General features: G+C 39.0%; 1 protein-coding gene across 1 annotated transcript in view; it reads left to right on the forward strand.

Moving 5' to 3' along the window:
• The first annotated feature begins 4,432 nt into the window (after positions 1–4,432).
• The window catches only part of lhfpl3 (LHFPL tetraspan subfamily member 3), a 52,651-nt gene continuing 42,964 nt past the window's right edge, over positions 4,433–14,119 (forward strand). Inside the window, exon 1 of the mRNA XM_031758063.2 lies at positions 4,433–5,475. Within this exon, the coding sequence (XP_031613923.2) occupies positions 5,040–5,475 (436 nt within the window). The 5' untranslated portion in view covers positions 4,433–5,039. The remainder of the gene's footprint in view (positions 5,476–14,119) is intronic.

Here is a 14,119-nt window from a genome sequence, read left to right on the forward strand (position 1 = left end):
AACTCACTCAGATACATAATCCTCAGCCACATTCTTATCCATTCATCCATCCATATGGAATACTTAAAAATCATTTCATATATCAATTTAATGCTTAGTATAATATTACAACATAATAAATTTAGGAAAGTAATGATGAAAAAACGTAATATTATGCACGTTTCGTTCTTGGTGTGACATTATCATTATTGTTCTTGTTATTTATTTATTTTTGCCAGTTGCAAGAAATACATAAAATAAATCGTTGTTGATTAGCCTACTGATCTAGTCTTTGTGCTCAAAAAGCTTAATATCACCCACTAGAAAATGGGCTACAGTTTAAAGAATGTACACAGTCTAGGACCAATACCTAGAACATTAGAGAAAAGACCCTGCATCTTGGCATTTGATTATCAATATTTGAATAGCACATGCGTTTATATGCACTAATTTCCACACAATTATTGTCACAGTACACTGTAAAAAAAAAACTGTAGATTTTACGGTAAAACGCTGGCAGCTGTGGTTGCCAGAAATCTACCGTAAAATTACGGGTGAAACATTTTCTTCTTTAACGGTAAGAAGGTATTGTTATTGTTGATTTTACGGTTAAAAATAGTGCTAGGGTCAATATTTTACCGTAGAAGAAAATGTTTTAACTTGAAGAAAAAATAATATTTTTCCCTAAAATTAACATGAAAATAACATATAAAATAAAGTTTGTGCCAGAAAACACATTTTTTCCCTGTAAAATTAACTATCAAAAAAATAATAAAATACAATTTTATTCTGTTAAAATTGTATTTTATTATGATACAGAACCGTTTTTAGACTAGAGTGCTTTTAAGTGTTCTACTCTGTAAGCTTATTACACAAACCATGATTTTATTCAAATTACTAAATGTAACACAAAAATGTCCACCTTAAATTTCCAAAAAGTATTTTATTTAAAAATCTTTGATGTTTTGAACATCAAACATTTACATTTTTACTCAACAAATCACAAATAAGTTATCTCCATGACAGTAACACTGAGGAATCACAGAATTCTTACAAGTTCTGTTCAAATTGTGCAAAACCAGTGCTGTAAGTTGAGCACACATTATATTTCACATTACCTTTAGCAGAAAATTCAGACACCTTTAAGTGTTTTTGGTGCTGTTCTCACTACATAAATGTCAGTACAGAATCTTGACTTTTCAAATTATCCAAATACAAATATAGAGAATGAAACATTTTTTTTCTATAATTGAAAGAAAATCTGAATTGAAGAAATTACAGGAACAAGTTTACACCCACATATTTTGCACACAGAACTGAGCAGTAAAGCTGAAAATGTACATCTTTAAACTGCATCAGGTAACAAACAAAAACTTTACACTTGTTTTGAGAACTTCAACTGCAAATTTTTGGATAACTACAAAATGCCAGCAATGTACATGCAGCATACTTTTACACTATTGGAATACAAATATCTTTAAAACTGGGAAAATTAAAATCCAAGAAACAAAATCGCAGGTTTACCACACTTTTACCAGATACATTTTTCATATATAAAACAGTGAATCAAAAGTAGAACATGTACTTTTAGAAATTTTGTCTAGTAAAACTTCACATTGTTAAAAACTTCCCACTCACAATCAGAATTGTAACAATGTTTCAAAAACAGAAAATCTGTAGAGTATGTAACATAGTATACCTTTATCACTTTGTCTCAAACAAGAGGGGTAGGACTAGATCCACTCATGGTCAGCAATGTCTGAGATGAGAGTGAGGACTCTGGGATTGACTGAGAACACTTTTTTCTTCTTTGATTCAACCTTGGTGCCTCTCTCAGGATTTATGGAAAAGAAACACCTTCATGAAAAAAAGGGCAAGAGAGATTGAGGAAATTAACAACCTGAGGTGAGATATCAAATGGCCAAGTTTGATAAGCACAAAAATAAATCCATAATAAAATAAATTTTACCGTTGAAGGAACTCCAGTGTTGATCGTAGTTCCACAGGGTAGTGTATGTTAAAGCAGTAGTACTGTAACTGCCAAACATTAGGCAGATAGCAGAGGCGAAGGTTGTGATGCGGTCGTTGACAATCTTCTTGTCAATGCTCAACATGAATGTTTCAGCAGCGAAGCAGGAGGAACCTGAGAATTAAAACAACAACAACAAATTAAAACTTTAATAACAAGAGCTTTAATGTCAGTCATATATACAAATACAGAGATACTTGTTACATGGAGCATAGGATTAGTTATGTTACTAGCTGAACTTATATGGTTGTGTTATCCAGTGTATTAGTGTGGAAGCAACAGAACATGAAACTAAACAAGCCAAGAGTACAAGAACGTGGCAGTTACAACAGGAAAAAAAAAAAAAAAAAAAAAAGTTGAATTTTGCTCTTCGACTTATCGCAAACAATGATGAAGGCGTTGGTGGCACTTTCTCCATCTGAACATCTTCTGAAAGGGTTGTCATCTCAACGCAGTGGAACAGAAGCTCTCCTTCTCGTCAAAATCATCTCAATGACTTCTTGCAAGCAACCACTGGACTGACCTCTGGTAGATGCTGGCAGAAGATGCTGTCCCTGTAGTTTAATGTAAAACATGCATACATTTCTGAGATACAGGTCACTGAAATTAGACCCATCCATACCAGGGTCTTCTGTATCTGATACACTGGCACCTTCCTGTATGGTGGCACTTGTAGATGGACTCTCTGACTGAGTATCTTTGTTTAAACCACAAATCACATTTTCCAAACGTTTGTGTTTTCTAGACATATGGGAGGTAAATGTAGATTTTACAGAGAACACACTTTGGCATCCTCTCACTGGACAAGTTACATGCCGTCCCTCTTCTATGTGTTCCTTTAAGTGAGCAATCAAAGCTTTAGTTCCCTCACATTGGCGTTCACAAAGTGAGACAGTGCAATTCAAACCCATTAAGGTAGCATTCTGAGAAACAGTTGCGGTACCAGTGTGGTGGCGGTAGAAGTGAGACTTTAAAGCAGTATATCCAGAAAACACCTGCTTACAACTTACTTCAACACATTTAAAAATACACCGGGGTTCATTACGATGCAGTCTGCAATGCAAAACATAAGCTTTCACGGACTGAACCGATTCTCCACATATGCTGCAAAAATACATAGTCAATATGACACAGCTGCGAGGCTAGCTAACTTAAAGCTTCAGTCGGATGTCAAACAAGGCGGGAAAATCCAGGAAGCATTTAGACAAAGCATTCAAATATAGCTATACTAATTGGACTGTTTCCATTAATACACCCGTCTCCAAAACACGTCTCAAAACGCACACTACTGGTTTTGCAAGGCTCTTTTCAGCCTAATGTAGCTAACGCTAATGCTAGAAATGAGCTAAAGCTAACGTAAATTTATCATTTGCGCCTTCACTGCCTGCAACACAATGCTGTCGATAAATAAACCAAGTTGGATTATTTTCTTACCGTAGTAACTGAAGACGAGCTGTGGCAGACGTTAAAATGAGAAACAAGTCCACGAAAATGAAGACAGCGTGCTGCCTTAGTCCAAAGCAAAACTTGTGTGGAGCTGTACAGACGTTGTCTGCGGTGGAGCCTGATGCAGTGCGCTGATTGGCCCGTTTGAAATCAGGCGCCTTGATGTGAAATGGTGCTCTAAACTTCAGGGGAAAACGCCTAGTTTTGGGAGGAGATGCTTTTAAAATCTTTTTTCTTCATATGATAATTAACTATGGATAAATAGAACAGACAACAGATTATTATTTTAACACTTTTGGGATTATATGAATTCACTCAATAATATAGTATGTCTATCATTAGCTGTAGGTCTCTCAAGTTGTTGTTGGCTTTTACATTTTAAGCTCATGGTTTATTGAGTTCAACAGAATGTAGATTTAACAGCTACATCCCATATTCTTTACAAAAACTACATCCAAAAATTGCCCTAATACATTTCTAGTATAAAGATCTTGGGACATACCTGTTATATTACAATTTGAGGAAGAATATGCTGTATTAAATGTGCTATGAATCAAGAATGGATTTAATGTAAAGTGCTTTGGGCTTCTTGAAAACCGCTATCTAATCCATTATTATTATTTTGTGAAATTAATGCAAAAATCACAAAGTCATATTACAGCATGTATCCATTACCAGCACAACCATGCTTACATTCAGCAATTAAAACCTGTATTTTTTTCAATAAATAAATGTAAAAAAAATTGTGTTTGCCTGTTCTAAACTTTATTGGAATCTTCCGTTAAAAAAACTATGCAAGAGTGATTTACAGTAGGTTTATGTATTTTTTTCAGAGAAAAAATGTACATATTACGGTTTTTCCACATTACTTTATTTACGGCAATTTCACATCAAATCAACAGTTTTAAACTGTTTTATAGTTAACAGGTTTTTCCTGTCGTATTTTTACTGTCTTTCACTGTTAAATATACGGATCTTTTTTACAGTGTAATCAGGCATAAAAATCGCTTCCCTCTAAAAGAAAAAAAAATAAATCAGTGTCTGTTTAAGATTTCGCGGGTGACTGTACGTCAGAGAGGGATTAAGGGATGTGGGTTGGCCCTGTAATATCCGAGGCTATCCTCCAACTCTAATTCAATAGGAGCTCAGCTGCGCTGTCGGTCTGTCGGCGTCGAGAACGAGCTGACCATTTCAGGGAGAGCCGTGCACACAGCTGAGACGGTTTGTTGGAACAGCGGATACGATTCAAGCAGAGACATTTTTAAAATAACCTACACATGAAGGCAAATATGGCAGAAATCTCCTGACTATTGGATTCCCAGCGCTCCTCTTTTTTTCTCCCTGGAGCGCATGTCTTGATTCTGCCGACTAATGAGTGAAAAGCAAGAAGAAATCAAACCCCGACCTTGCCACGGATGAGAGCGCAGTGATGCTGTGATAACTGTGACTGAACAGACAGGAAGAAAAAAAATCCGGGAGCAGCGACAGGGAGAAGTTGTGCGGGATATTGTGGTCAGATGAGGCAGATGTTAGTTTGCTGAGGAGGTTGATAGATCCTGAGGACCGCGCAGACCACCCTCACATTATGGTCCCCGGGGCCCCCAGCACGACCACCACCATGCTCCCCGCATCCGAGGCTGCCAAGATCTACCAGACCAACTACGTGCGCAACTCCCGCGCCATCGGCGTCCTGTGGGCCATCTTCACCATCCTCTTCGCCATCGTCAACGTGGTGTGCTTCATCCAGCCGTACTGGATCGGGGACGGCGTGGACACGCCGCAGGCGGGCTACTTCGGTCTGTTCCACTACTGCATCGGAAACGGGCTGTCCCGGGACTTGACCTGTCAGGGCAGCTTCACCGAGTTCAGCAGCATCCCCTCCGGTGCGTTCAAAGCTGCCTCCTTCTTCATCGGCATGTCCATGGTGCTGGTGCTCACCTGCATCACCTGCTTCGCGCTCTTCTTCTTCTGTAGCACCGGCACCGTGTACAAGATCTGCGGCTGGATGCAGCTGGCTGCAGGTAAGAGGCATGACTACAGGTGGAAGTTTGGAAAGATGGCTTGTAAGGGAGCACTGGGGGGGAGTGAGAAGAGTCCAATGAGCAAAATGTGATTACCTGAAACTGTTTAAAGGCACAGATTTTACCCTCATCTCCCAGTCAGGGTGTGGACTTTTATATTTTTTGGCACAAAACATCTGTACATTGTTTTAAGGCACCAACAAATTCAGAGGTTAGAGTGCTTTTTCACTTCAAAAACACCAGTAAAAACATGTAGTTTACATCAAATTACAGATGTAAATTAGTTGACCCTGAACTGTAAAACAAAAAAAAAAATGGTCACAATGTGCAACAGGTTAAGCCACTGAGCCCAAATTGAGTAGATTTTGTCTGATGAGACCTTGTGTCAGAGACTCTCTCTGGTTAATAAAGCCCTTGTAAAATATTATATAACTGTCTGTGGTGTAGGTGGGCTGGCAACAGCCTTGAGGAGACTAAATCTCAGCTCCAAACATTGTACTAAACCCTCAAGAGTGAAATAATGAAGTCATGCTAATATTTTCATTTTGCTTGCAGAGAACTCATTCCCTCTGAACCTGAAGCCGTAAATGAACTCTCTTCATACACAGACAGCGATTTTAAGTACAAAAATACAGAGGGAAGATCTTAATAAAAGCTTATATCTTCATAGTTTCTTCCACTTCAATTCAATATATTGTTGATTTTATAGCTTCTCAGTGTTTCCTGTGGTGTGCTTAAACGTAAACTGGAAAATGCAAATTCTTCTTTTGCTCATTTAATGACACAGGGAAGGTTTTATCTTCAATCCCAGCCAGCACTTTAAATAATAAGAAAACAAAAACTCACACAAAGAAATGTAATGATGTATAGTACTGAGTGAGCGGTTTCCTCCCGCCTTAAATTATTTCTTAGTTCTTCTCCTCATTGCAGAGAGTTCCATCCAAAACAAACTACTTCTGTACATACAGGAAAGCAGCAGCAGAGAGTTTAATAGTGAAATAGTTTCTTATTTTACCCCTTTCATTTATCACAGATGTGTTTTCTGTGCATTTTATTGTTTTTCTGTTTTCTGTTTATTTGGATCCCCTTTAGATTTATATCTCCCAAGAGTCCTTATTAAAGTCACAATAGAATACAAGCAGGATACAGCTGTGGCTCAGAGGGTATGTTGGTGACTCAATCCCCGACTCCTCCAGCCCGCATGTAGACGTATCCTTGGGCAAGATACTGAACCCTGATACATCCGTGTGTATGAATGTTAGAAAGCGCTTAGAGTGAAGGATGAGACATGTAGCAGAGTGTAGCAGAGAGTAGAAAGACACTCTATAAGTACCATTCCATTTACCATCCTACTTACAAACACCACCTCCTACACCCGGTGCTAGAATACTGCACACATACCAAGTGTTTTTTTAAATAATTTTCATATACATGTGAATGAGAAACATTTACTCCAATGAAGCATGTACCCTGTGGCCATTTTTCCCTCTCATGCCAACTTTAGGCCAACAGACACTAAAGCAAGAATCAAGCGTTATTACTATAATTATATTATGATTTGCTCAGATATTGCTGACACTGATATGTGATAACAGTAAGAGATTTTATTTATATGACACCTTTCAAAACACATTTACAAATTTACATTATTGGGATGGGCCTGGCAGAACCCCGGCTGGGTATCTCAGGCTGTATCCTGCCATATAAGGTGTCAGAAGATCTGAGATTCACTTAGTTTTGAGCCCACAACAGGCTTTAAAACCCATCAATCAAATCTTAAAATCAATCATCAAATGAAAAGGTAACTACTGAAGAGAAGCTAAAATATGACTGATGTGCTCTCTGGCTGCTGCATTTTGGACGAGCTATAGTTTTGTGTAGATGTTTTTGTGTATAAGGACTTAATAACAGTCTACAAGAGAAAACAGAACATGACTGGACAACTGAACTGACATTCATATTCCAACTGAGGTGGCTATCAAGAAATGACACCCAGGTTTTTACAGTATTGGCCCAAATTCATGGAGAAAGAGCCCAGATGTGCTGTGATACATCTGTTAGCTGTTGTGGCCAAGTAATGAAGCGCTTACTCAAAGTCCATTTTAGTTTGGACAATTTTAAATGTGTGGGTTTATCAGAGGGCAGCATGTCTTTGGGCTGCAGCTTCCTCCCTCAGTCCAAAGGCATACTTCTAAGGTTAACTGGTGATTCTATTGTTTTCTGTGTGATGGGCCTGTGACTGGTGACCTGTCTAGCTACCCCATGGCCCTCAGCTGAATAAGCAGCTAAGGAAATAGATGGTCTATTCCTACCTTGACACTGTTCATTTTCTGAAAGCATTTAAGATGATTTACTGAGTTCTTCTTAAGAAGAACATTTCTCTGACATTGTACTACGGAGTTGGCAGATTAAACACTGGCTAATGTCCAATCTGACTGCATCTGGACATTTGCATTCTTATGCGAACCTCAGCTAGGATGTCTGGAAAAGTTCAGGGCTGCAGTGTATTTTTGAAATGAACATCCAACAAGGACAGCATCGAAAGAAACAGCAGAGGTATAAGAGCTGTGTAAACTGTGCTTCTAGAGTGGTAGTCTGTAGGTGCTATACACTGAGTTTTAGAGGCTCGTGTCTACAGCTGTGTACTGTCACCTTTGAGTGGTGTTAAAAGTATGTAGAACCACCGGTAATGTGGGCTACTTCTGTTCATGTTTGCTGGTCTACTATGTTAACCTTTGCTCTGGAGAAGACAGCAGTCCTCTACAGTCTATGTGAACCTGGAGTCTTTGAGATCAGGTTCATGCTTTTGGCTTTTTGGAGAAATGTAAATAAAGTGCATCTCCTTAGGCTCTGTTGCTTGAAGGTTTCTTGAATAACGTCATGTCCACATTGCTTGAGATTTGTCCACCATATTGGATGCTACACAACCACTGAACGCCAGGGAGAAATGTGCATACCCTGACTGGTTGGGTTTCTGGAGGCTGCTCATTGCCAGAAACAGAGTGCTGCACCAGAAACCTCCTTGTAATTGATTTGGTCACTAGCAGATTACCTGTAGTATGCATGGAGGACGCTGACTTGCTAAATACTAGCCAAGGGGCTGTGAAATTTGGAAAAGTGTGGCGCAAACCTCAAACAGAGAACTTTTTTGTTTTGTGTCACCCTTTGCAGACAACTTCCATTAGTCCATGAAAACTAGTGACAACTGCAGCAATCTGCTAGCGATCAAAGCAATCAAACCACTCGCAGGATACACATTTTTTTATAGTGAAAAATCTAGTTTCCAGATGGAGGTGGACCGGTTTTCTAGACCTGTGTGTCACTGATGCCCCATTCACATGACCCTGGATTATCATACTTCCAAAATGGGGAATAAGTTAGCAGTTTCATGGCTGCAGTACCTCAAAAGCTAACAAGCTAAGTAAATGGGTAATAACACAGGACCATAAATCCGGTTCTAGGCCACAGTTCACCAGGTACTGTGAGTAAACTAAAAGATTTATCTGATCTTTTAACCAAGTTTACTAGATCTGTGTCAGACAGTCTGGCTTGCAATAAATTTAATCCTGAATATTTCTGAAGTCTCACATTAGTTTATCTTATTTCATATTCATCTCACTGTCATACTAAGGATTGGCACAGACCCAGAAAGCAGACTCAGGGGTTTATGCCTTTCAAGTGTTTATTTATAAGTTGGTGAAAAAGCAAAGCCGGGCTCATAGACAGCGTTGATAATGGCTCAGATTGGGTGACTATATCTCAGGAGGTAGAGAAGTTCCTCTACTAATTTTATTTATTTTTAATTTTTTAATTTAACCTTTATTTAACCAGGAAGATCCCATTGCGATTAAAAACCTCTTTTTCAAGGGAGACCTGGCCAAGATAGGCAAGTGTCCTTGCCTATCTTGGAAAGTTGGTGGCTCCAGTCTACATTCCAAACATCCTTGGCCAAGATAACCCCAAGTTGCTCTCCAATGCATTCATTGGAGAATTTCAGAGAAATAGATGATTCACTAGGGCGTGTGACTGGTAACTGAAAAGAGAAGAGGGACCAGGGTTAACAGGTGAATAAGAACACTAATCACCGGTAACAGGGTTGGCCCAAGCTCCATTTGGCAATCTGACGAGGAACTGAGGCAACCTCCGGCCCTTAAATACCCACACATGATGACTCAATCCAGGACAGGTGTGGAAAGGACAACCAGATAGGAGACTCTGCCCACACCTAATGCCAACCTCACCTCTTCACCTGTGACTAAGTAACAGAATTAAAACACAAGCACAGATCCTCAATCTGGTGCACCACAACACTCACCCTGTTAATCAATCGCATCACGAGTCAGCCTCTGACAGTTTAGGCGAGTGTAGCCTCGAGCAGATGAGAAACATCTGCAGGGGTCCACTAAACCTGCTTCTCTTTTTGGGTTCATTTTCAGGCTTGTAGCCTTCGTCATCAGCTGACAGTTTTTAATATATCCAATTTGGATACAACATTTTCACCACATATAGAACAAGTTCTCCAATAAACCTGTAAACCAGCTTTGATGTGCAGGATCGAAGGAGCTCCCTTTTAAAGTCTTTTGACATTTGTTTGCCTCAGCTTGCGATTTTTGTGTAAAAATGCAACCATAAATCTATCTAAATCAGTTAGATGGAAGTATGGAAGCTCATTTGTATTCTCATAAAGATTGGTTTAAGGTCAACAGTCCCAACTAGGAACAAAAAAGAAGAATATAACCGATATCTTCCATTTGTCTTTCACTTGACCTTGACTCAACATTGACTAGAGAGGGCGGTGGAAGAAAGAAGCAGCTACATGACTCACTGAGCTTTAATTTGATCCAAAAATAAGAGATTTGATTTCATTTCTTGAGAGAATGAGCGGCGCTGCACAAATTTACACCCCCGCAGCGAAACATATGATAAGTAATGACTGATAAAGACAGCGATTCTGCGCCGAGTCTCTGGCTCAGAAACATTTGTGTATATAAATAATCTGCCAGCATCGCATCATGCACCTTTATAAATGCCTGCAGCAAAACACTGGTTGTTCTCAAATGGGAATTAAATGTCATAACCAATAACAATCACATTAAACTGCACTCCTGCTTTCTGCCTACAGAATATGCCCACACATTTGGGGTTCAAGTCTGCTGGCCACCCGGCCAAACAATAAATACCTAATCATTTATAAGTGGCAGAGGTTAGCAGAACCACTGGCCAGCTGTTGGCCTACTCCCAACACAATGTTCCCTTTTCATCTAAAAATCCCCAAAGCTCTAGCAGCTGTGAGTTGGATTATCTTGGAGACAAAGCACAATGATGAGCTCAATCACGAGCCATTCCTAATGAGGAGCAGTTGGTATCTTTGTGGTGTTTTACTCACAGATCAAAGCTGCTTCTTATTCCTCTGAGCCACGTCGGCCTTCCTCGGGTTTCCCACCAAGTCAGGAGAACAGAGAGTTTTTGCGCTCGCTAATGATTATTTTCATGGCTAATGACTGATCGTAAAATGTCAGAAAAGAGTTTGGCAATCTTCTAAGCTCACCAAGTCAGTTTCATTGTTGTCCCACCGTAAGGCAAATAGTAGGGATGCGCTAATGTCGTAGGAAGCCATTTCCAGGGAACAAACTACTATACACTGAGCTGACAACATGCTCACAGTTTCTTAAACTTTCCGTGTTATTTTGTTACATAAGTATGTAAAATAGTAGTATGTATGCTAAATGTAATGTAATCTTATAAGCACAGTTTCCTTAACCATTGATTATTTTACTAAATAAACCTTTAATTTTATATATGTCAGTTGCATTTTAATCAGAGTTATTGCTTCATATTTACTGGGGGTGAAGAATCTTTTTATTTTTGAGTTCTCTGTAAAATCACCACTCCTGGAAGATCCCTCAGGTAGCAGGAGGGTTTGGAGTCTTTGTCTCAGTAAGTTTCAGTAAGAAATGTAGATTTCTTCTTCATCTGTTTTTTAAAATAAGAATGTATTGTTCTGTAAACATTAATAAATAATAATCCTAACATGTCTTAATGACAGAGCATCAAGTCTTGCTCTATGGCAGGCAGGAGTTTGAACCCACATGCGGGACTCGGAAACAAGAGATATAAAACTCAAAAACGACTTTATTGCTGATAAATAACAAAGAAAAACAAGCTTGTTACAAATAATCTGAAACTATAACACTTGTGGAGAAACATACAAAGGACACAGCCATGAGAGAGGACACAACAAAGCAGAGAACAAAAGCAGAGAGTTTAAATACACAAGAGGAGATGAGGTCAGAGTGGAGACGCCTGGGGAAAACAGCTCAACAGAATCTAACTAATGAGACAAAGAAGCAAAACTGAACATAATGCCCGAGACGAGGGCTTATCAAAGTAAAACAGGAAGTAACAGAACACAAGAACAGAAACACAGACTTGACACAAAGACAGATAGGGTAGACTTTATTAATGTAGTGGGTCTTTATTAATGTCCTGCTAAACAAAACGCTTGAAGCACACACACTCATACAATCCTTTGATTACTGAACTCCAGAACAATGCTTTTTTCCTGTTATACACATCCACACCGCTGGTTTCCCAGTAGACATGTCCATGCTTGTGATTGGTCAGATGCCCTCAAGCTCATGCCTCTTCCTGTGAAAGTGCTTGTAGCTAAACTGATAAACCCTGGATTGACTTACCAAGCTTTTAGTGTGATTTCTGATGCTCATTAAATGAAGCTAAATAATGGAAAGATATCCTGGTGATGATGAATTTGGTCCAAAAAATATACAGAGTCCCAGAAAGTAAAATAAAACAGGAAACCACACAAAAAGAAGTCACAGAGAATGAGTGGATGATCCAACAACAGTAAGGACAAGACTTTATTTATACAAATACATACATACACAAAACATACATATACATACAGAAGGCAGAAATAAGGCACAGAAGGAGACAAGTAAGGTGGGTTAGGCACAACTGGAAAGAATCAGCAAAAACAATAAAGAAATCAGAATGTAGGCAATGTAATTAAATAACCACCAAGAGGCAGCTAACATGTAGACAAAACATAATGTGATAACGATAAGAAAAAAAAGAGAAACTCAAGACAAAATAAAACCAAAACTCAGCAAATCCTCTACAAGAACCTTAAACCATGATCGCTGGTACTCATCTGATCTGAATACTCCATACAGACATCTGAATGGAGCGAATCAACACTTCACTCACCTTTCCTCCTCAATGTCATTTTCAAGTCCCAACAAGTCCATATGTGGGACCAGCCACTAAAAGATCTCTTGGCAGCTTTGATACACAATCTCGAGGAGCTTCCTCTGTCTGATCCCATCAGGATTGTAGAAAAATACATATATTCCCTGTCAGATGCCACTGCAGGTGGTCTGAGGCTGCTGTGATAGGCTGTCAAAGACAGCACATACTGCTCAGAGGCTTCTTTCCAATAATGGGATCTCTTGAATGTTTGATGAGTATTGGCTTCTGGTGCATCAAGATTTCAGAAAGATATGCCAGGAATAATGATGATCTCTCTAATGATGAGATATCCTTTTCTTTGATATGAAGCAGAACACAGCTTTGATGGTCATCTTTTGCATTTCTTTGTACAGTAGTTAATCCGGTCCTCCATTTTCTCTCTTCTGCGACTAGATAAAAAAAAAATCACAGTTTAAAGGTCAAAGAGGTCAAAGATGAGAGTGTTTTGATGATGGAGTTTCACTTTCTAAGTGGTGTAATTTTGGCTTATGGGATGTGACAGGCTGTTTATAATAAAAACACATTAATAAAGGCGACGATTGGCTCTTTTTCCAATTACTTCTTATGTTTTCTACATTATTTATTCCCATCTTTGTGCTGAGAAAATCAAAACATTTTCACAATGAAAAATAACTTTTTTTAAAAAGCTTTTCAGCTCTTCAACACAATATATTTGAGTATTTAGCCCAAATTTAGTACAAAATCAATGCTGCACAAGTGATAAATACCAGTAATCTGCCAGTTTATTTATAGTCTTTTACAATATATGAGCTCTTCTCACATGTCTTTAGATTAAAAAAAAACAGCAGGCTCTCTTTACTGGACACTTTATGGAGTCATATATTTGATTTACTTAAATTTATGACTGCAGACCAAATTTTTTGGTAGCCACAGTTCATGGCCATCACTGAGGGTAGGAATTTAGACACACTAAGCTCTCTCTTTACCACATCACTACAACTGCAGACCTCCTCATGCTGAAGGGATTTTTATTCGTGAGTGATCTCAGGAGCTATACTGCTCTTAGCAAATTATCTTGGGTGAGCCTCAGCCTCACCCAGAAAAGGTTACCTGGGCTCCACCTTACAGACAGGCCTGGGGGAAGGGCCTTTTGGCAAGTGGTTGTGTCCTGGCGTAAGCCTTTGGAGCCTTGTTCAGCCTAAAATAGCCACATAGGTTCACTCTCCTGTGGCCTCTCCATCTCCAGGAGGAGCCAAAGGGGTCTGATGGTTTATGGATCAAAGCGATGGTGATGATGACAAAATATATAAGAATTATCACAGCGGAGCAGAAAGTGTCTCTGATGCCATTTAAATCTGACATCATGTATACAAAATCTCTCAGGACGTCACATACAGTGACAGGCTCTGTGAAT

The sequence above is a fragment of the Oreochromis aureus genome, linkage group 17 (genome assembly GCF_013358895.1).
Source record: "Oreochromis aureus strain Israel breed Guangdong linkage group 17, ZZ_aureus, whole genome shotgun sequence".
Lineage (NCBI taxonomy): Eukaryota > Metazoa > Chordata > Actinopteri > Cichliformes > Cichlidae > Oreochromis > Oreochromis aureus.